Source organism: Pseudopodoces humilis, chromosome 2 (genome assembly GCF_049639895.1).
Source record: "Pseudopodoces humilis isolate 2021_Gansu_Grassland_sample_001 chromosome 2, ASM4963989v1, whole genome shotgun sequence".
NCBI lineage: Eukaryota > Metazoa > Chordata > Aves > Passeriformes > Paridae > Pseudopodoces > Pseudopodoces humilis.
The window spans coordinates 98,437,917-98,461,515 of record NC_142201.1 but is presented as its reverse complement, the minus strand read 5'-3'; the positions used below and the strand labels follow the sequence as shown (position 1 = coordinate 98,461,515).

Genomic DNA, 23,599 nt, shown 5'->3' with positions numbered 1-23,599 from the left:
CAAACTTAATACTTTCTGTGCATTGTATTTTCTTTCTGCTCTTCTTATACATGGAGATAAACTTGGATCCTATACTCATGTATGCAGTTCTTCCTCCCTCACACAGCTGTTGAGCATCCTTTCAGAAGGTCATTAGATGCCAACTTAATGTTAAAAATAAGTTATTTAGCAATTGTCCATAATGAGGTCATGGTCTCAAAACCTCTATAAAGGCAGATAAACGTCATTTACTTGTCTACAAGTATGGCAAATTGAAGCTCACAGGTGACAATGTTTAAGGTGTTTCTGGTCCAGCCTGCTCTGATGGGGCTTTCTCTAGGACAGCTGTTGAAGGGGATGATATCATGATATTTGAAGCACTTTATTACAAAAATATTCTATTCTATTCTATTCTATTCTATTCTATTCTATTCTATTCTATTCTATTCTATTCTATTCTATTCTATTCTATTCTATTCTATTCTATTCCATTCCATTCCATTCCATTCCATTCCTGGGATAGCTCATCAAGTTACAACCAGTCTTCAAACAGGATTATAGGCAGTGTGTGGAAAATCTTGTCTTGGCTTGTCCTTGCTGTCAAACTGAGTCCAAAGCCTCAGGAAGGAAAGGAAAACCCTCCCCTAAGCATTAGAGAGCTAAGTGGGAAAACACATAAACCCCTCCTCCCAAACACACACTCTACCCCTCAATGTTCAAAGCTCCTGTATGTCTTTATTCTAATGTATATCAAGGCTTTTAACTAGTAACAATGCAGAAGGTTATCACATAAATTAATTAGTCTTCTGGGAGACCTGCATAGGTGCTTTTGATGCCATAGAAGCAAATTTACAATGGCTTATTGCTAATTTAAGAGAAGTGATGATGTTTTCTGCTAACTTGGTTGCAACTAATAATGTACCGTATTAATTTACTTCTCAGCTTAGGATGTTAGTAAACTTAGTAGTTAGGATATCTGAATAGAAGAATATTAGTAGGCCAGAGCATATTAATAGCATTTAATTAACAATAACATTAATATTTCTATATCTGTCATATGGGGATATGAAAGGATAAAGCTAACTCCCAGAATAAAGTCTACTTTGCAGCACTGACTGCCAGATATTAACAGCTAGATTAGTTTGATTGATTAAGGTAATGAAAGAATATGTTATCATCTTGGGGATGGGTTGCCAAAAATAAGATCCTGGGGAATCAGTATTTTTGGCCATTGTTCCCACACCAACCAGGTCCTGTGTCTGGAGCTACATGGTATAGATTTTCTTTCCTGGAGCACTTAGGGTTTTTTCTCCCTAATATAGTTGGTAATTTTTATTTTTTAATATACAAGCACACAATGTTTTCTATAACTTCAATGAGAAGTTATAGACCTCATTGTTCTATATTAGAATCAGAAATAGAGAAATATACCCTGGGAATTTAATTGTCATGTAGCTCTTAAAAATGGTGTTTTCAGGAAGACATGTGAGTGGAAAATGCAATGAAAATTCTGCAGCCAGAGAGGGGAGGCCAAGGTCACCAAATTCGGGATGGATCCTGCAGGCTGTGTCCCCTCTGAGGGTGGTGTGGGGTAGAGGGTCAGGTTGGGACCTCTCAGACCTCTTACCTACCTGCAAGGCAGTTCTTCCAGCTCCTCCCATACAGCCGTTTCGCCCGCTATGACTTTGTAGTTTTGATTAGAGGAAGGTGGCTGCCGTTCACATTCACCAAGGTGAAATTTCTGGTGGCGGGCATTTGTCTTGCCATCAGCCCAGATTTCTTTATTCAGTTTGTTTGGTTTTAGTAAGAAAACCTGCTAGTCTCTTCATGCTACACAAATGTCTTATCTAGGGGGAAGTTATGTACTATTCTTTGCACTGAGCTACTGCCCTACGATAGCTGAAATGTGAGCTCCCCTACCGGAGATGCACCATCTGGAGTTGTCATCTGCTCCTGTGCAGAGTTAATTCACCTGGGTAACAGAAGAATAGCCCTGAACAGGGCTACACTTTGTAGTGTACTTTTATACTGCACTTTGTAGTAAACACAAACCAGTGAGGCAGTAGGACAGTGGAGGAGCCAAGATGTCCTGGCAGCTGTAAAAGGAGGTACAAGTGGGAACAAGACCTTTTCAGTGGCAGGTACTGCAGATCCACACAGTCCCAGTGATATAACATGACCTTCACATCACTTTCTCTGCAGTGCTTGGCTGAAGTGGGGAGATGTTACTGTCTTCTTCTGACAGGGAAGATTGAGTTTCCCATGAGCTGGAGGAACCATCCTTTCAGTTTACACAGTGGTAGAAATTTTTGAAGCCACATGAATCTGTGTGTGGCTGGCCCTAGGGCTACTTAGTAAACACCTAGCTGTCAGCATGTGTCACTGGGTTCAAAGCCAGACAAAAATCACCCTATCTATGTATGTAGGCACTCAGAGAGCTGTCAGAACAGATTAATCTTCATTTGATGCCTGCCTAGATATTATGTTTTCAGGCTTTCTTGGAAGACTGTTATGAATTAAAAAGAAAAAAACCAAACAAACAAAGAACCCATAGAGTTCAATGATTATGTTTCTCTTCCCTCTTGCTTGTGGGGAAGAAGTGAATGGGCTTTGTGAGTGAAAGCCCAGAGACAGTCAATAGCAAGGAAACCCTGCAGAGAAAATGGTGTGCACCCCTCAAGTGGGTGTGGGGCTCAGCCCCAAGGCAGTTGTGCTGACTGTCAAGTCAAGTACTCAGAGAATGCTCTGGTAATCTTTGGTGGCCAAGTGACTGTGTCAGCCACTTCTTCTGTTGACACTCCAGCAAACTGTCTCCAAATGAACCACTAGCCGCATTTATAGTATATTTTATGCCCTTCATAGATAAGCATAACAGATTATTTGATTTTTAACTGTGGGTGTTTCTCAGGTCAGAAGCATTCTGGTACTTTTGTTCTATTTCTTGCTTTGCATATTAAAACACAACTTGTTTTTTGCTTTGCTTGGTATAGTACCAACTATACCAAGCCTGTTCTCACCTCTGACAGACTGGTCATTCATAGTGAAGAATTCCTTAAGTTTGGAGACTCACCTGCTGCTGGGTGTACTGAATCTGGCTGGGTGCTGTGCTTTGGACGGGGGACTAAAGAAGTTGATAACTCACCAGTAGTGGCTACTGCCAAACTGCCTGCACAGTGCCAAGGTCTTTTCTCTTTCTCATTCTGTCCCCACAGCTGGGAGTAGGCGAGAAGCTGGGAGAGCTCACCTGGCCAAAGGAAATCCCATACATATTGTGTCATGGTCAGCAGCAATAGCTCAGGGAAGAGGAAGAAGGGAATAACTGTGGTGACAAGCAACCATCATGCATGCTGAGGCCTTGCTTTCCAGGAAGTGGCTAAATGTCTACCTGCCAATGGGAAATAGTGAATTAATCCTTATTTTGCTTTGTTTTCATACATAGCTTTTGCTTTCCCTATAAAAATGATTTTAGCTCAATCCGCAAATTTGTGGGCTGCAGATGACCCAGTACACTAGGTCAAGAAAAATCTGAGCTAAACTGGCTGGGACTACATGAATCAGACTCATTGGATAATAAATATTTTCTTCTTTTTAGGGAAAAACTTTGGGTGTACCTTCAGGCAAACACTAAATTGAACATGTAACACAGACTGCAAACACTATAGCAGGGAGTCACTCGGAGAGGGTTATGGGTTAGAGATAAGAGAGATTGACCATTGAAAGTATTTAACTCATCTGCACTGTACCATGTGGTCCTTGGTTTTGGCTTCTACCTCCATTAAATAACGAGTCCTTGAGGTGTCTTTATTTGTCTTTATTCTTCAGTCAAACAATATCATCACTGAATTGAAGAACGAGGTTACTGGTTGAAATACAAGTGCAGTGTGAGACAAATATGGAAGATAACACTTTGCAAATAAATTAATACAGAATAATTGTCTTTGCATAGTTCAGAAGTGAAAAGTAGGAGGCAGCAGTGCGCACGTGCTGTGAACTGACACACACCACCACAAAAACCCAAGTTCCTAGGCGAACTCTTGCAGCTGCAAAGAAAACAAACCAAACCAAAAATGCCCCAAACCTTAGAGAGCACTAACTATTAAAAACCAGGCAGAAAGGGAACTAATAAGCATTTTTTTTCTTTTTCTTTTTTTTTTTTTTTTTCCCTTAACAGACCATGCTGCAGAAAGAGTGTTTTCTCCACAGACAGAGATGCTTTTAGATAATCTGCCTTGGCATCCCATAGCCTGTCATACCCGACTGTGACGCTCCTTTGTTGCTGCCCATCTGAAGGCCTATTACGTTCTGTCCCTGCCGAAGCTGCTCTTCTGAAAATCCTCGTCGATTCTGCTGTGCTTTCCTGTCCAGATACACACACAAAAAAGCAACATACTTACATACCATCATTCTGTGTATGATCATGAAATCACAAAGGAATTGTCATCATGAGAATCTGAAACTGGCTCACATCCCTTGTAATGCAATAAGTCATGTGCACCACCCCATGTGCTGGACAATACTGTCTGGGCTAATTGCTTTCCTGCAAACAGAAGTAATGCTTTAGTCAAACTGACAACACTTTAGACTTTCACTGTCACTGTTATTCCAGAACTCCAAGGGACTTCTCCAGAAGCTGTGACAGGTAAACTATTTATGCAGTGTTGTGTATTAAACACAAAATAGGGTTAATTTGTGTTGAGCCTTATAGCTCTTAAGAGCTGTAGTCCATGGGATCTGATCCATGAGACACTTACCTGTGCTGTACTACAAGTTTATACCCATCTAGAGCAACAGTAAAAACTAAAAACTGGTATAATTTAACTCAGTGGAGTAAATAAAAGCTGAGTGTACCCAGAGCAGCAATGGGTCAGAAAAGGGACTTGCTTGTTTTTGCAGAGGGGACATTGGTTGTCTGCAGGACAGAATGTTTGCTTTGTTGCCATTTCCAGATCTCTCACCTCCTAAGCAATAGACTTTGCACCTGTGTCTTAACTGTATGACAGTCCTTTATCTTCTGTCAAAACACACCGACCACTTTTGTTCAGTGTCCCTGGTCTCAAAAGCTCTTTGGATCAATGAACCTTTGTTGGAGTATAAAAGGAGCCTTTTTTCTCCCTGAAAATAGCATTGAAGGCCAAAGTGGCAGCTAAGAAGGACAAAAGTTTGCACTCTGCTGCCTCACAAGAAACTTCATCTTGGATTCATCTTTCATTTCTACTAAGTGGGGAAAACAAGCGATTTACAGTGGAGAAGGATCAGTCTGTTGCTATCAAATGCTACCATATGAATACCATATTAAATCATATGAATCTGCAGAGTCCCAGACTGGGTGAGGCTTTCCATCGACCAGCCCCTACTCCCACGTGGGTAGAATCTATTTGCCTGCTGTGTCTGTTTGTCCTGCCATCAGGTTACAGGTTACTCTGCAATATGGCATCGAGTTACAGTCCCCCTTTCCTTCCCCACCCCTCCACTAGATAAGAATAATAGATTAGGTACCTGCTGTGATTGAAAACCATCAACATGATCCTCTCTATGAGGCTCAGATCTTGCTGGGAACCCTGGCTCAAGTCCAAAAAAACCACTTAAACTCTCTGCTGGGCTCAGGGTGTTCAGGGCATTGCAGGAGACGAACCCATGTCCACATGAAAGCCCAGCAAAGCAGAGGGGGGAGAAGGATCCTCAGGACACCAGGACTGACAAGTCATTTTTCAGAGTGAGTCCTCAAGTGGTGAAGTACAGACTAGTAAGAGGGCTTATAGAGGCCCACCACAGGCTCTCAGATCCCACAGCTCTTGCCAGAAAGCTCAGAGTTTTGGGGGAGGCACACAGAACTGTGGTGCCTCAGAAAGCGGGCCCCTCTCACTGCTGCTTAATTTCTTTTCCAGAATACTTACACAGGCAGCAAGCTACTGCCAGGATGTCCAGAAGAGGATGTTTTTAGATCAACTCCTATTACCTAATTGAATCTCAGGTTCACTGTGTCTGCCTCTATTTTAATTAAAAAAACAGGAAAGCATTCTACTGTTCTTTTCTCTTTTGTCCTAGAATTTTTTGCTATGTTGATGAATACTTCCACAGAAAGTCAAAGAGTAATTAAACAGGGAAAAAAATGAGAACTGCAAAGAAGAAATAAAAGAAGAGACTAAAGTATAGGCTGGATATCCTAATAAAAGTTGATTACATATATAGCTTGGATCATATAGTGTTATTTTTACATTCATAAGCCCCACATTTAGTATATGAAGGTCTCAGAGATAACTTGTACAATATTTGTTTTTAGGTGGGTGGAAATGGCCTTAAATGAGACTAAGAAAAGAGGTGAAGGCAAGTCTACTCACCATGTCTCACACTATGTCCAGTTCTGTTTGGCCAGTCTGGCATCACTCGTACCTAAAGGCCACCAGAGCTGTCAAATTTTTGTGCCAGCTTTACACCAGTGCTTGTGTTTGTCAAGCCACAGGATAACAAACAGCTATGGATCCACGAACCTTGCTAAGGCATGCAAGGAAGGGGGCATCAGTCTGATGGCTCTGGGCATGTGAGACACTGGCAATGGAAAGTTAAATGGCTTAGCTCAAGTGTGGCATTAACCTAATCACTGCAGATCCCTGCAAGGATACTCTTACGCCGTTTGATATTGGTGCCTCAATTTAACTTAAGGTGATTAAGAATCAGCCTGAAAGCCCTGAATTATGAGTAACACTGGGTGGCAGTGAGGGAGTTTGGTCTGCCCGAAGGGATAGGGAAGCTTCTCAGAAAACAGGTCCTAATTGGCAACATGCCCCAACACCAGCTTTCCTTAAAGCAGCAGCTATAACATGGTATTTCACAGGGACTGCAATAGATATGGGTTGGCTATCCAAGCAGCTAGAAGAGAAGGGAGGTGATCACATCTTCATCCATGCCAACAAAAACTCTTCCCACCCACAATTAAGAGTCCAGATGAAAATTAATTTTTCCATGTGGGACTTTGTTTTAGTTACGTAAAACAAATAAGTCTGTCTGGGTCATAGTGATTTCATGTCTGGTTTATATTAAAAAATGTAACTGGATTTGAAATCAATTTTAAACCTAATTATACTCCATAAATATAAATCTATTTGTGCAGTGTATTAAGTGAATGCAACCTGATTTCATAAAAACAATGCATAAGAGTTTGCACTTATTCACCTAAAATCCAAATCTCAGTTTCAGTTTAACCAGCTCAGGGTTTAAGACAAACAAAGTGAAGTTTGCTTTATTTTTGCTGAGCCTCACCTAGACATCAGAAAATTCAGGCAAAGAAAAGACAAGCAGTCAGCACTCTTACTTTCTAACCTGCCTTCGACATTTCTGTGTAAGGGATACTCTTGGATGGCAGAAACTCGTGTCAATAATATGCCTGTGGGGCAGGAGAGTAACTGCAGGAGGATTTCCTTTTCTTCCTGTTCCTGCTTTACAGCCTCCCTAGCCAAAACAAACGGAATTTCAGAACAAATAAGCAGCTTTGCCAAGACAGAGAATTCTTCACAGATAAGAGGTGCTCCCAGAGAAAAAAAAAGCCTAGGAAATTAAATCATTTGTGGTTTGATGAAAAAAGTAGAGAGACTTCATGCCTTCTCTTTGCTCAGTGAAGGGGTCACTACTTGGGGGTTCACAGACATCCTTAACAGCCTTGTCTTCATTAGTCTTTCCGTATGCTATCTGATGTGAGAGAGCAAACCTGATGACAAAAGTACATTTTCCTGCTTCCCTTCTCCAGCCTCCAGAGAGAAAAACCTCCCTATTACAAGGAAACTTGGGAAATATTCTTCCTTTCCTTTCCCAATAAATTTCCCTAAAGCCTAAAGGCAGATGATATTACCAGCTCCCCAGGGAAGACATCTCTGAGCAGCTGAGCTCTGGACTTTACCTGTGGAACCAGGATGGATCTCCTTTGTAGCAGCCGTCATCCTTGGTGACTGCCAAACTGCCCAAAGCCATTAAGGTTCTCTGCACTGCTGCCATGTCCTTCCCTAGAAAGCCAGACAGTGAAATTAATATAGGAAATCCTTGCACAACAGATAGCTTGGCACACTGAAAAACAGTTTTATCTGATGTATTAACAAATTCCCTCAGGTCCCTGAAGATGTGCATTTATAGAATTATAAATGCTATTTTACTATTGCTGAAATGAAAGTACTGACATGCAAAAGCTTATTAAACATCAACAAAGGCATAGAGTTAAAGGAAAACTTAATTTTTCAGACATTTCTAGGTTTCCAGGCCTTTGATTATTTTAATGCCTTCTTCCATACCATTTTAAGTCTATAGTATTCCTTTGACAAAATTTTCTCCTAAGGAGAGATTACTTTGGTATACAAATAATGTAATATCATCAGTAAATATATTCAGTAAAATGTGGCTGAAGGAGAATAGTGTTATAGTTAAATAACAGTGCTGTGTCTCAGTTTATTCAGAGCAAGTTTGATCCCTGTGCCAACAGAGCTCACAGCAGTTCTGGGAGCTCCTGTGCAGATAAATTCTATCAGTCCTTCCCAAATTAACCATCAAAGTTCCTCCCTAAACCTTCCTGCTTACTATGATGCTGCTCAGTTTCATACCTTTAATTCCTCTCATTTGGTCCACTATTTTTCCACATTCTCCCTATTCTATCTCACTTCATTCATCAGTTCAAAAAGTCAGGGTTTGTCTCATCTTTAGCCAAATAAAAGTTACGTAACCCGTTACCCAATCCAGACATGCTACCTTTTGGAATTCTTTCTAGCAAAAATAAGTTGCAGCAGATATTTCCAGTTGTGTGAGGTGGTAAGTTGTTGGAAATCTGCCTTTTGCTTCTCCCTTATGAAATCCTTCCATAAGCATTTCTATGACTCGACTTCCCTCTTTCATTCCCGTTCTTCCTCTTTCCTAAAGTAATGTATCTAGTTAACAGATGTGATTCTGGTTCTTCACATGTGAAAACAAGCAATTCAGAAAAAAGGAGACACCAGAGACACCATGATAACAGAATTCAGAGATACCTCCAGTGGACCAGTATTAATGAACATCACTAGTGGATGAGCTAGAGTGTAGAGGGAAGGGAGCAGTGCACACTCTGTGTTTATGTAGTGCATCACCCTGATCACAGGCAGATGCAGTCCAGGGCTCTGTAGCACAGTGGCTGAAGTGAGGACAGCAGACTAAAGCTGAAAACATCTATCAGCTTCCAACTGTGGCTGTCATATATACTACTAAAGTTTATAAAAATCCTATCTGCAGGGGACCATTTGCTCAGAAAATAAATTGTCAGTTCTCCAGAACGGATGTATTTTACTGTATTTAAGGCACACTGCATCAGACAGGGTCCTTGCTCGGGAGGGGGCTGCAGAGCTGACATCCCCCACGCACGTCCACAGGCGCACACGGAGGAGCATGAGGCAGGAACCCTCAGAGCTCCCCGGAGCAGCAGATGTTCCATATGCTCTAACAGATGCCACATACAACGTCCTTGGGATGCCTCCCATTTAACAGGAGTGCAGTGACTGCCTGGGATGAAAAGAGATGCGGAGAAGGATTTAAAAGTGAATCAGCTGAATAATGACGGCAAGCGAAGAAAAAAAGCAAAAGGAACAAAAGACAGGCAGTGAAATATGATGATCAGCCTTGCAGAGCCATCTGGCAGCCCCCCCACGCTCTGTGCTCAGCTCTGCTTTATTTGTCAGTGACGAGTGGGAGATGCTGCAGGGGGAAAACTGAGTGAGTGGGAGCTGAATGACACGTCACAAAACAAAGCCATGGCTCTACTCTGCAGAGACTCCTTGCTGCATATGAGGAGTGCTGTGGGTGAGGGAAGACCTGAATCCAAGTGGTCTTGTGTCACTTGCCCTCTTCTAGCAAAGGATATGAAGAGCTTGATGGTCAGTATTTAAAAAACCCCCAAAAAGAACAACAACAAACCCAAAAAAACAAACAAACAAACCCCCAACAACAAAAAACCCAAAACCAACAAAAAGCAAAAAAAAAAAAAACCAAACCAAAACAAAAAAGCAAGGAAAAATTTTAAATTTCTAGTGCAGTCACCTGACAAAGGATCATACACCTCCCCTGAAGCCGGATTTGACTCTGGCATTGCAGCAAATTGTATTCAGTGCCTTCCCTCAGCTCCAGTACTTGTTTACTGACAGCCATGTGGGCCGCCCACCTGGCCCACATCTTCAGCCTCTCTGCAGGGACCCACACTGATGACACTGATGTCAGTGTCTTCTGCAGTGTGCTTTGAATAGCACAGCCTTGTAGAGGAACTTGGCACTGTTCTTAAAACAAGGAGGAAGGGGTCTCTGCTCACTTCTTGTGCTAAGCCTTTCTCTTTAGGGAAAACCTATCTGGAAGGACCTCCTCTCCAGGTCCAGAAAGGAGAAGGTTCAAACATAAAGATGGAGAACTGCTCTGCAGAGTACTCCTGAAATGATTTTTTGTAAATGTTGAACAAATACCCAGTGGTGAAGCTGCCTCTTGCCTGCCTGGAAATATATCAAGGAGGGATCTGTAAAAGGCAGCAAACATGTCTTGGATGTGGATCAGGGAAAGCTGCTCAGCACAATACATTTATGTAAGAAGGGGCCAAAAGAGAGACAATACCTTCCCTGGATCAAGAAGCCACAGAGATGGAGAAAAATGCAACAGATGGACTGAGTGAGTTTGAAACAGCAAACAGCAGATCATATCCTAAAACATTTTCATTAATCATTGCTAAGAATCACAAAGCAGAAACTCACAGAAAACAACTAATGCCACGGGAAAGCTGTTTCTCAGTCACATGCTTTTGTTTCCCTATAAACATACATTAACATCTCTCTTTCTAAAGAGATTATGGTGTGAAGTGTAGAAGTGCTGCAATTATGAAACAGTGAAAAAGACACTGTTCTTTTTGCCCAGCTTATGGACCCCTGTTCACACAATCCAGCCCTGAAGCAGCACAGATGCCAGAGGTCAGATTTACCGTGACACACGAAGAGCTCTCACTGCTGGAGAGACTGTTTCAGTGCTGTTTCATCCTAGCACTGAAATGAGCAGCAGAAAGGATGAAAAGGGAGTGGGAAAGTGAGGAGTCACAGATGAGCTTTGGGAAGTCTTAAAATAACAGTGAAGAAAAGCCTTGTATGTCTTCCTCCTAGGTTGCAACTTGTGTTTTGACTTCCTGTCCTTACTATCTTTTCACCTTGTATCTGTTGAGAAAAGGTGATGAATGAAAGGAAATCAGGAGACAGCCACTAGCATTAAGAGCATTTTGTCTTCAAAGCAAGATCCTTTTCCTTGTAAGGATCATTTCACATTTTCAGAGGAGTGATCTCTTCCACATGTATCCTGACTGCCTGTGAAAACACACCCCAGTTTTTCCTCTTGATGTGTACTCCTACACAAACTATGCTGGCCAGCTTTCTCAGAGGATCATTTTCCTCTTTCCACTGTTTGATTTTCATGGAAGATTTTTGACCCTTTCATATGTTCCTTTCACTGCCCTGCAGCTGTCTTTGCTCTGAGCGCTCAGGCAAAGCATTGCATCACCTTGTCCAGGGAGATGCAGGATATACAGGGTGTTTGGTTAGAGCACCAGGATGAGATGTACCACCACAGAAGTGGGCAAAACCAGCCCCATGAATGCACAAATGACTCAGCTCTTCAGCAACTAGAACAAGCAGTTTCCATTTCGAGCATGGGATGGAGACAGACTTCACCTGCCTCACTGTAAAACCACAGGAGCACCCTGAGTTTTTTTGCTGTTGCCATAGTGACCTCTCCCAAAAGACTGTCTCCTTAGAGAGAGAAGCTCAACTAACGTGGCATTAAGCAGTGAGTTTTGTTTCTCACTAGTCATAAATGAACCCTCAGAAGCTTCACAGAGGCATATATGCTCCTGGGAATGCATTTTTTTAGCTCCAATTTAAGCTTTGCTTATAATTTGAAGACTGCAATAAAATTTTGTCATCAGAAAATCAGGGTTTTCCATGTTCTTATTAGGAGCTATTTACTTTGAAATAATTAGCAGTGAGAACAGTTGTTTTATTAGGTCTGTGAATTTCTATCAGAGTGATGGGGTTTTGGATAACACATGAGCTTGGAAAGCCCTCAGGGCAATATATTTCCCTCAGAGGAAATAATGCAGCACTGGAAGAACATGGTAATGAGGTAAGGCAAAAAGAAACAAAAGGTAATTACATTAGAGAATATGCCTAGACAAAATGCACATCAAAGCAAAGTAAAATGAAGACTGTAAATTGACTTTCAGTTTATTATTTTTACCTTCCCATAAATCCACTGTCTGGAAAATATCTGTTGTTCTTACTCCATAGATTTCAGCAGCTTTTAAGAACTGAGAAATTTGTTCCATCTGCTTGAAAGCCATTTTTGATTCAGAGATCTTTGCAATAGGCTCATTTCCCTTTGGATGCAAACTGTTTATTAACTTGCATAACAGCTGAGAGATAAAGACAGAAACAAAATTAGAAAGCAGGCACCAAACTAGAAGGCAATTTCTGCACATGAAATGATGCTGCATAATGCTTTTGACCTAGCCAGTTTCTGTCAGAGACATCATTTCTTCAGTAAAGAACAAAAAAGTGAATTGATAATAATCAGACTATATTAGAAAACCATTAACGCTTTCATTAACTGAGGTAAAAGCCTAACCATATAAATCCTAATCTGCTAGAAACAACAAAGCAATCACTGGTAGAGGTTATATAACAACTAACAGAGAAGAAGCCTCATGCCCAAGCCAAAAAATAAGCAATGTCAATTGAAATGTTGTTAAAGTCACTTTGGCAGAGATTCAATGATTAGCATAGTCTTACAGCCACTGCAAACAGCAGCATCTGCCTGTTGTTCAATAAACCAATGGAATACAATGTTTTAGCTACAGAATTATTCCCAAGAAGACAGTTATGACACAATCCTATCCTTCAAATTTGCTATATCTCCTCGCCTTTCCTTGTCATCACTGATTATTTCTTTAAGATAAAAGTATACATCTCATTTTAAAAAATATCTCATTTAACTGCATGAGAAAAATGCTGAAGGAATGAGTCATACTTATATATAAAACATGCATGACTCATAAGAATCATAAATATTGTACTGATCTCGGTGCACTAGTAGGATAATTTATCTTCTGAGATTAAGACTCTTGGTCAAAAGGAAATAAATCAGATACTAAGACATTTATTTCTGCACTGACCATGAGCTCTGACCAGTTTATCTAAATGAAGACAGAACAGAGGGGCACTGTGCCTATGAAAACACAAAAGTGTGCAATTGGACAAAACACTTACCGTTCCATCCATCAACCAGGTCTGAAAATGTTGCCTTCCAGGAGGAGGGTGTTCTATCTGTTCTCCACACTGTACAATAATCCAGTTCACCAGCCTAGACTCTAATTCTGGGTCGTATTTCTGTTCAATCTTTTCCTGAACTTCTCGGCTTAAGCCATAGCTTGGTCCTCTGTTAGCCATCTCTGAAACAAGGGAGAACTTACTTAGGGGGCAGAGTCCCAGTCTACACCTTTGAAGTATGCACAGGAAAATTCAAGGATAAAAGAGTGAGCAGCCTGCCCTAAGTGTTAGACAGTTAAACAGATGTTCATCAACACTGAAAGTAACTGTATGACACCGGGTTATAGCTCCACAGAACAGGGGAGGGACCAGTGAGGGAATATCCTTTTCCAAAAGCACAAATCAGCTACAACATCTTTTTTAAAAGGAAGGAAAAAAACAGCAGTCCCCCCCCTGCCCAACCGCAAAAACAGAAGAAAAGCAAGATTTAAAACACAGTAGGTTTTAAAGAGAGGCTTCTGCTATGTTTACAGAGATTACAATAGGGTTGTCAGATCAACATTACAGCTGCCTGCAAATCCAAAAGCACTTTAAAATTGCCTACCTAATACTTGCTAATAAGAAGGAGGTTGTGCATGGGAGTTCAAGCAATCCGATTAAAGATGCAGTCAGAGTCTTCCTCAGCAGAGATGCAAGAATGGATATCCAGAGATCAGCACACTGAAAAGCGAAGATGGATTTAAGAGATGAAGGCTGCCACAATGCCCTGCTGCTGCTGCAGCATCGTGGTTTGAAGAACAGTGTATTGATTTGATTTTCCTCACATATGAGGAGGGTCAGAGCAGGGGCGTTGCTAAGAGCCATTAAAGAGACCTGCCTCCTCAGTCACAGCCCAGGGATCCTGTTTATCTCGCCCATCTGTGGTCTGTTTTCACGCATCTTTCCTCAGCCTTGCGCTGCTCACCCCACCAGCTCAGATTTACTCCACCTAGTCTGCATCAACCCAAACTGCACCAAGCATCCCCGTGACAGATAGGAAGAAACACAAACAAGAGGCACTCTGTTAAATGAAGGTGACAGAAATTACCACACATCTAGTTTATTTTTAATCATAAGCCACAAACAAACCTTTTTTCTCTCTGTTCTGCATCTCGATGAAAACAGGAGGAGAGGGTGACAAATAATTTTTCCTCTTTCCTGTTCAAATGCTGATAAAAAGTTTGAACAGGGGGACAATAGGATGAAAAGTGAAGGAAAAGAAGGTATGTAGTAGAATATTATTATCACCCTCTCATCAGTATATATTAGGCTATCAAATAGTGGAATGGTGTTCTGAAAAACAACTCAAACCTCTGAAACCAAGGGGAAATCACTGAAAACTAGCAAACCTACTATTAAGCACAAGGATTTTGCTTTCTGCTGCTATGAGTCAGCTAATGTCCAGTGATAGGAAGGGAGCTATGGCCACGTACAGTTGTTTAAATTTTGATTATACCACACATACAGTGTGGAAGGGGAGAGAACAGTTAAGATGAGACTTTTCTTGTGGTCTGATTTAATCCTGTATTAAATAAAATCACTTTGCTTCTGAGTTATACAAGACTTCGTCAAATATATTTCATTCATGCTGCATTATCCACCCTGGTATGAAATAGTTGCCTTTTGGCAAATGATTAATGTTCAGCTTGATATGCAAGGAGGTTGATGAACCTGAGGTGGACACACAGTAACAAAAGTCCTTCTGCTGCATTTGAAAAGGAAAAATAAGGGGGGAAAGCAATGCAGTTCCTTGTATATCTGTTTCATAATGGGCTCTTCTTCCATTACTTTCTCATTTTAAGATTTTGAATTCTCAGATTTATACTGCTTTTGATGCTGCTGGGCTTGAACAGACTCAAGAGATGAAAAATTTAATAGATGACCCAATTCATTGTTGTCCTCCACAAGCATTTTATTTAATGCTTTCTCTTCTCTGCACTGGTGGTTTTAAACCCCTGTGAAGCACTCGATTACATAACTCAGAGCATGCTACGTGACAGGGCCACCACTTGAGCACTTTCCGTCTCAGTGAGCACGGGCTGAAGGCACAGCGGATGCGCAGGAACCAAGGCTGCAAGCCCAGCCTGGAGATCAGAGAAGGAACAGGCTGCAACTGCAACAGGAATATGGATTTGACATCCTTTCCCTTCAAGCAGCTGTTAAGGGCTGGGCTATACACTCTTTGGCCAGTCCCACAACCAATAAGCTTTATTTTGCACTTTGAGATCTTTTTGTGTTCTTCTGTTTAGAAGGAAGCTGCCCTGCCTGGCTGTTTCTGATCACACTGAAGGGCTCAGTGCTCACCGGCAACAAGATTTCATGGAAGTCACCTACCTTTGCATCAGCCTCTGTTTCCTAACTTGGGGGCAGGGATGAGTAATTTACTCTCCTAAGCTTCAGAATAAAGTTTCCCCCTTCACAGATGTTGGCCATGCAGCCTGTTCTCGAGGGATTGTTCCACACTGGGAAAACTGAAAAGCTTGTCCATCAATATCAATTTTTAATAAGGCTTTGAAAAACTGGGAAACTGCAGAGGATTGGAAAAATGCCAGCTCCCCACCAGTATCTTCCAAACTACCACTAAACAAATCATAAGCCTGCTTTCTGTGCCATCAATCCTGAGGAAAACAATAGGATTTTTTTTTTTTTAAGTGTTAATGTTGATGCAATTTACTAAATGCTCTGTAATATATTGGAGTGACATGACATGTTGATTAGGGAACTAAACCAATTCTGAAACAACATGACACATTAGAGAGATTAAAGATGGCTAACTAGTACACCCTGTAATATGACTGTAACTGAAAAATCATTAAGGATGGTGTATATTTATTCAGTTTGTACAAGAATATGTTCTCAGTCCTGAACTATTTATTAGAAGTCACAAAAAAAACCCCAGGCTCCTAAGAAGATCCTAGCTCATGTGAGTAAGCAAAAAAGACAAAAAAACCTCATTGAAAACAGTCTATGTGGAAGCAGATAAATAGTGTCTGATTGCAGCCAAAGTCCAGCAATAATTGAAAAAGTACTTTTAAGAATGCAACTCTGTACTGTGACAAAAAAAGATGTAAAAAAAAGTGCAGAGGACGATGAAGATGTTGGGCTGGCTTGGCTAAATAAAACATGGGAGGTGCACCAACAGCAATGGGACTATCATATCCAGTTCTGACAACTACTCTTCATAAAAAGGAGTGGACAAGTAAAGTAAATTTAAAAAGTGATTCTAGTGACTGGAGGATTAAAAATTAGAGCTTTTACAGTAATCACATCAGAAGGATTACCTATCTCACCAAAACCAGAAGTTAAGAAATGGCAAGCACATGTGCCTACACGTTAAAGAAAAACTGAAGAAGCTCAAGTTCCTTATGTCAGGCACAGGCAGATTAAAGCCTGATGGTTAGAAACGTGATGTGGAAGAAAGGGGCAGGTTTACAGCACAAAGGTACTACAATTAGAACACTTCACCTACTACTTCAAATGGATTCTGTCCACTTATTTTTCTTGGCAACAGAAGACTAGAATTTATGACTAAAAACTAGGGCTGAAGCTTGAATAATTGAAGTAGCATTTCATGCCTGTAAGCACCATGACTCACCTTATGCTCCCAAATAATCACAATATTATCCTATAAATTTAAAAAAATCTTTGTAAGCCTATAAACAAATGCTACCAAAATCAACAACAAAACTGACATTAACTAGCTCACTACCCATGTGTAGATCCAGGGTAACTCAATAGCTTTCAATGTCTTCCAACTGGAATATAGAAGAAAAAGTAAAACCTATCCTACCACAGGGCAATCATTAACCTTTGTCAGAGTCATGGTTTGGCAATTCATTCCTTAGAAAGAGCCTGGTATTTCAGCTATCCCAAGCACCATCTTACAAAGTATGGTGGGTTGAATCCCCATCATAAAGCTATCCAGCAATATCTGTGAAGTCCAGGCTTCATTTCCCTGGTATGCCACTGTACAATAATGGACCTTTCATTATTAAATTTTAAAAAAACCCAAAAAATAACAACCAAAACAAAAAGAGGGAGTTTTCCAAAACTTTTAGGTTTACAGAACCCCCCTTCAAAAGGAAATGTCCGATGAGCTGCTCAAAGATCCTCCCTGCATGAATGTCTATGTGTGATGTCAGATTTTCTAGAGCTGTGGAGAGGATGCTCAGGTCCAGTGCAAGCTCAATTCAAGTACAGGGTCTTTTTCTGGGAGCTTCATGGCAGGAAAGTGCTTTGCAGAGCCTTGGTTTTAGGCATGGCCTTGCTTTGTCATAAGATACCTATAGATGTTCTACAAAAGAGAGGACTAGGGGAAAAAGGTGGTATTGGAATATTGCCTTCTTTTCAAAAGTGCAAAAACAGGTGGCAGAGTTATCAGAACCAGGGGACAACATTAATTTTAGAAATTCTGACTTCTCCATATACTTTGAAATCTACAATCTCGAGGTTCTCGAAGACAAAAAGTGATAACTTGAGCAAGTATCTTCCTTTCCACCTGCAAAAAGGTTTATTTGTCAGCTCTGAAGATGCTATGCCCTTGCCCCAAGCAAGTGCATACTTGGAACACCTTAAATTTGGGTTTAAAAGAAAAGAAATTCAGGAAAGAAGGCCATTCCTATTTGTGTGACAAAAGAGAATGCACCAATACTCCAGCCTGCAGAACAAGGCTGCCATGAACAGGAGTGTTTCTGGACTTTGTAAGTCACTGACCACCTTCCAAGCAGCTTGCCAGCAGAAACAGTTACCACTTAGCACTGGAAACCAATTCCTGTGGATATAATTATCAGCATTCCCATTATTCAAGATGACCTTGGAAGTAAATTGTGCATTTATATTCTCAGGACCTCTTAAGTTTTGTGCTGGATTAACAGAGTCCTTTGAAAGAAACCCAGATGGTTTCATATCGATTGCTTATCTGTCCCCAGATAAAACAGTACCTCCTGAGAACTACTTTGGCTTGAAAACTATAAACTGTGATGCACACTCACAGTAGAACAGAAAGGAAGCAACATCTTTATTTCACTGAAACATAGGTCAAAAAAGACAGCAAAATTTACAATCAAGAACTGCCTAAAAGATCAAATGCTGTAACTACATAAATGCTGTTTCTTATGGTTAGGGATTTAGCTCTGCCCTAAGGAACTTTTTCAAGAGCTACTGTCCCAAGGACTAGCACATTCTGGCACACTTTCTGCCAGCAAGCCATAAACAATTAAACCCCAAAACCGAGGATTCTTGTAAGGTCTGATCCTAGGCAGCCTTCAGGGAATGCTTTTCCCAGGCTACAGTCTGGGCAGCCCACTGCATCACTCCAAGCCCTAAGTCTGCTACTGTTCAGCAGACCTTTGCCATCGACAGGAGCACCTGCTTCCACCCCAGCAGGCAGCAGTGACCTTCTCATGTTGCCACGTGGGAGGCGAGTGAACAGCATGGTGCAGATCAGAAGGCCCAAAAAGAGCACAACCTTTCACGTGCTAGCCTAGAAACATTTCAAATATGTTTTTTAATTTCAGAACCAAATGACTGGAAGTTTCAGGAGCTGTCATTTGCTTTTCCTTCCAAATATAAATGCAGAGCTGAAGCTCCTTGACAGACACAAATCAAGAGAGTCCAGCAGGTTGAATGTGTGTGTACCTGTGAGCTGCAATTACTGCATCATATGGAGGATGCCCCTTTCTCTTCAATGGAAAAGAAGCACTGATGAACTACATAACATACATATGCAAGACTTGAAAGAGAAATACAAGGTCAAGACTACAACCAAACTGCAATAAGTCCTGTAATTTAGATTTACACATTACATGATCAAGAATGTAACATTTTTCTGTTACAGGCAAATATATATTGAAGAGAGATGAGGTGCTACAGTCACAAAGCAAATGTGAGCTATAAAAATTTACCAACAAGCAGTAAATCTATGAGCAGTGCATTTCTGACCTTCATCTCTGCCGCTCTTTCCCAATAGTAAAATCTTCCCCTAGGAAATACCTGCCAGGAGCAAAGTGTCATGAACAGGGGCATTAAAACCTAATGCTCAGAAAGCTGGCTGCTATTTAACACAATGGCTGAGTTGCCTCTGCCTTTCCTGCCCCTGCTGGACTTGAGAACAAACTTAGAAGGGCGAGAGTGCACACAGATGTTTGGTATTTCTGTCTGCATTCCTTACACAGCTGATGAATTTTCACCAACCTTTGATGAAATTTTACATTCGTACACCTCTTAATCAATTTGGTCATCAACACAAAGCAGAGTGATTGCTCATCTCAAAGACAGGACAAACACAGAACCCTGGAAGCCTTTAGTATGGCCATAACTTTTCAGCACTCAAAAAAACTAAAAAAATGTGAAAGGGTAAGCTAGGTCTCTTTGTAGCAGCTTAACTGAGTAGCTTAGAAAACAAGTTCAAATCTCATTATTCTCCAGGACACAATTTTCCCTCCCACTTGTTTGGGCTTTTTCCTGCCACAGAGGAAAACGAAATTACAAGCACAAACCTAATGTAGAGACTCTGACCACAGCACTGGTTCAGAAAATGTTGCAAATCTGTGTTGAACCATGAGCAGAGCACTGAAGATACTTGAACAGCTGCAGACAAGTCACCAGTTGAATGTTCCTTTCTAAGCACGTTTTAATTTGATATGAAAAGTATGGTACCATAAATCTTTTAGCCCCATTGAATAACAGCATGTCCAAGAGAGCATGTAACCAAAATTAACATAAAAATGAAACAGCAGGAGGTGGTTCTTCTAAGGCCTATCCAGACAGGCTTTTTTGTGAACACTGCCTTGTTTGCATTTAGTGTTGAAGCAAGAGAAAACAGCTTAGCTAAACTGAAACTACATGAAACACTTACCACCAATTAAGTCAAAAAACCCCCCAAAACCAAGAAACCCAAGCCAGCTGGTGTGTAATACAAAGTCAAACAAGAGGAGAGACAAAACAATTAGAATATTTAACAAGATAAAAACACATGTATCTAAAACTGTGTAAGTACAGCTCAATATAAGCAGAATATGAGCACTTGTTTATTAGGAAACAAGTTGAATATGCTTTAGAAATTGATTATTTCATGTGAATCAATTATTGTTGAGGAAATGTACATTATATATTCACAAAATATACTTTGCATTTGTCAACAAATCAGCAGTCTGTTAAAAAAAAAAAAAAACAAACCAGAACATAATTCATTAGAAAGGATTTTAAGTATCTTCACCATGCAGAGCTTTCCCAGTGTGTAATATCCTATTTTAATATAGTATCTCTACAGAGGAATGAAATACTAGTTTTTAAACATGACTAATATGGAAAATATTAGTAGATGCCTGTGTAGGCATTAATGCAGTGGACAAAACGGTACCAATTTGGAATGACACTGTAATATGTGAATATGCCATTATTTCAGATTGTCAAAATTTCCTGGTAGGTCAACAGTGGCTCAGAGGTAGGATGTAAATCTCTCTAGTTATCACTGTGCCTTCTTTCAGTCATCTGAACATGCCAAGTTGACAACAGTCAAAACTTTAGTAATTTCCTGCATGAACACAGGGAAAATGCTTATGCTTGCAAAGATAAAAGTATCAATGGAACTACCACAGCAAAGTCAGAGAAAAAGGTCTGTCTGCACAAGGTCTTCCTCAGAGCCAGCTCTTCATACTTAAGCAAACCAGACTTAGAAAAACAAAAAGTGAGCACAGAGAGGGCTCTAGCATTCCCTGAATTTCAAAACACTACTTGGAACACTGTCTTTATGAATAAAGTATAATCTCTGCCTTTGCATTTAGGCCATATGTAACAAACATTGGGTGTACCTGTACTGTAAATGCTACCACTGATCTCCATTTAGCCAGCAGAGAAGGAAAACAGAACTACAAAACAAGTGGCAGCAAAACCCCCTCCCCTAAAATCAAGTTTTCAGTAATCCTGTGGTTTCAGCCACTGATGCTGCAGTTTTGTATTCTCAACAATTGTGTCAACCCTGTTACACTGAATTCTCCCACCTCATGTTATTACAGCAGAATAATGGAGGGGGCAACAACACAAAACACCAACAGCAAACAAGGGAAAAAAACCTCCTGAAAACTATTTACAACTGCTCCACATTTGCTTTCACCTATCTTGCTCTAAGGCACTGCAACAGACACCTTACCTGTAAAATATCAATTATTTAATAAAGGCTAACATGAAGCATGAATACAATGCAAGTCCTTCAAGAGGAATAGACAGCTATAGTTTATGCAGGCACACAAAGCCTTTTCCTCATCTGAAGTACTAAATTGAATGTTTACGTTTATAACTTCCTATTAAAAAAATAGGCACAAAACTTTTCAGTCACTGAAGTAACTTTAATATGTGTCATGAAAAAGTACATCTATTATAACTGAAACTCTTGGCATTAATTAAATTAATTAAAAGCAATTACTTTGGAATTACTGCAGTCCACTTGTTTCAGCCTTTTCTTTGATTATGAGCCAAACCAATCTAAGATGTGACAAAACTGAATTTAAAAAAAACCTCATGGCTTAGGGCACAATGTTTTGAAATAATTTTGATTTGACTGCATCTTTAAAACTCACAAAATCCATTTTTTAAGTCTTATCAGATGCAAGTCATACAAACACATATAAAGATGACAGCTGCTTAACACTACATAAACATGGACACAGTTCCAACTCCAGGAATGCAATTTGCATTTGATTTCTCAAAAGTTAAAAACATTTTCCAGAGGTTTTAAAGCTAAAGTGAATTGCATAGTGATACAAACAGAAGACCAGTCTATGCCAGAAATACTTGGGAACAAGATTTCATGAAATGTTCTAATTCCCCAAGCAATTATCCCAATCTAGATTATCCTGAGCTGGATAGAGACTATTTATTAAAGAGTATGTTGTGACACAACAAGGGGGAGAATGGGTTCAAACTCAGGTTTAGATCAGATAATTAGGGAAAAATTCCTTACTGTGAGGCACTGGAACATGTTGTCTGTGGGAGTTGGATACCCCATTTCTGGAAGTGTTCAAGGCCAGGTTGGATGGGGCTCTGAGCAACCTGGTACAGTGGAAGATATCCCTGCCCATGGCATGGTGGTTGAATCTAGATGATCTTTGAGGTCCCTTCCAACCCAAACCATTCTATGATTCTGTGACTAATTGAGTTAGGGAATTGGTACTTTAAGCAGAAAATCTGCATTTAAACAAGAGCCATCTTTTTCACTTTTATATCAAAATTCAATTTTTTTTATATCACAGCTTCTTGTTTTTCACAGTATTGAAGCCTAAATAAAACTGTACTTCAAAGGAAGTAATCTGAAATGTAGGTTTTGTTGTTGCTGGGTTTTTTTGCTTGATTTCTGTTTGGATTTTTTTTTATTTTTTTAGCTGTTTGTAGTGTTTTTAATTAAAACCCACTACCTCAGCAAAGCCTTGTTCAGCACACTTCTACTGACATAGCTAAAACTGAAAATGACAAACTCTCTAGAAATACCTTACCCCCAGCAGCTTCAGTCTTTTAAGGTAACAATAGTGATGTCATTTACTACTTCAAATAATAAACCCAGAAACAATTATATGCTTTTGACTGATAGTACACATTAATTCCAGCCTCTCACCTAAGCTCCTCTCTCTCAATTGTATGAATGGTACTGTATTTTTGTACAAAACCCAGGTAACACTCATATTTGCAATTAAATCAATTTCCTATTAAATTCTATGGATTTACATTTTAAGAATTATCCAACTATCGAGTTCCATTTACAGCTTCTCAGGGCTGGACTTAAGCAGCTGAAGAAGACAATTTGACAAGAAGAAGAGAAATGAAGAAGAATTTCCTGTTCCCAGTAATCCACAGCTCTCAAGTCATGGGAAGGAGGCAGTGGTGCTCTGTGGCACTGTACTCTCCATTTTGAAGAAGTTCCTATTAAAGTCACCTTATTGATCCAGTTTCAGTTTACACCAAGATTATTTATTGTTCCCTTAACAGTAGGCCCACAAATGAACAACGACAGACAGGCAGCCTGGAGAAGATGACACACACCCTCCTGATAAACACAGATAAAGAGCTCTTAAGGCTTTGAGGCCCTGCATTCTTAGAAGTCAAATTCTTCCCTATGCAGTACCCCAAGCACACCATCAGGGTGTGCCTTCCACTTTTTAACTGCATTTGAGAACAAAATAACCATTTATCTGAAATCTGTTTATTGTGTTTCATGGTACTCACTATACTAATAACTAACTTCAGTAAACACTCAAGCTGTATTTTGCCTTGCACAGATGGTTTCAGACATAAGATAGAAT

The 23,599-nt window shown here is 40.3% G+C and overlaps 1 protein-coding gene across 4 annotated transcripts; it reads right to left on the bottom strand.

Annotated features, from left to right (window-relative positions):
- Positions 1–3,775: 3,775 nt before the first annotated feature.
- Positions 3,776–23,503, bottom strand: TAGLN3 (transgelin 3). 4 transcript variants are annotated; one of them, XM_088051104.1, is made up of 6 exons: positions 14,146–14,271; positions 13,873–13,988; positions 13,269–13,450; positions 12,241–12,415; positions 7,871–7,973; positions 3,776–4,336 (listed from the first exon to the last, which is right to left on the bottom strand). In XM_088051104.1, exons 3-6 carry the CDS (start codon positions 13,446–13,448, stop codon positions 4,195–4,197), a joined length of 600 nt encoding a protein of 199 aa, XP_087907230.1. In that variant the 5' UTR covers positions 13,449–13,450; positions 13,873–13,988; positions 14,146–14,271; the 3' UTR covers positions 3,776–4,194. The 4 variants fall into 4 exon arrangements, with proteins under 4 accessions (XP_087907230.1, XP_087907231.1, XP_087907232.1 ...); XM_088051105.1 differs by lacking the exon at positions 14,146–14,271 and adding an exon at positions 14,093–14,127; XM_088051106.1 differs by lacking the exons at positions 13,873–13,988; positions 14,146–14,271 and adding an exon at positions 18,654–23,503.
- Between the last annotated feature and the right edge of the window lie 96 nt (positions 23,504–23,599).

Excerpts from the sequence above, each read along its gene's own strand:
- TAGLN3 (XM_088051106.1), bottom strand. The coding sequence starts at position 18,741 with ATGCTGTTCACTCGCCTCCCACGTGGCAACATGAGAAGGTCACTGCTG. Across the intron at positions 12,416-13,268 it reads CCTGGTTGATGGATGGAACG|CTGTTATGCAAGTTAATAAA; the intron begins GTAAGTGTTTTG and ends TTTATCTCTCAG. Across the intron at positions 4,337-7,870 it reads GATCCATCCTGGTTCCACAG|GAAAGCACAGCAGAATCGAC; the intron begins GTAAAGTCCAGA and ends GTATCTGGACAG.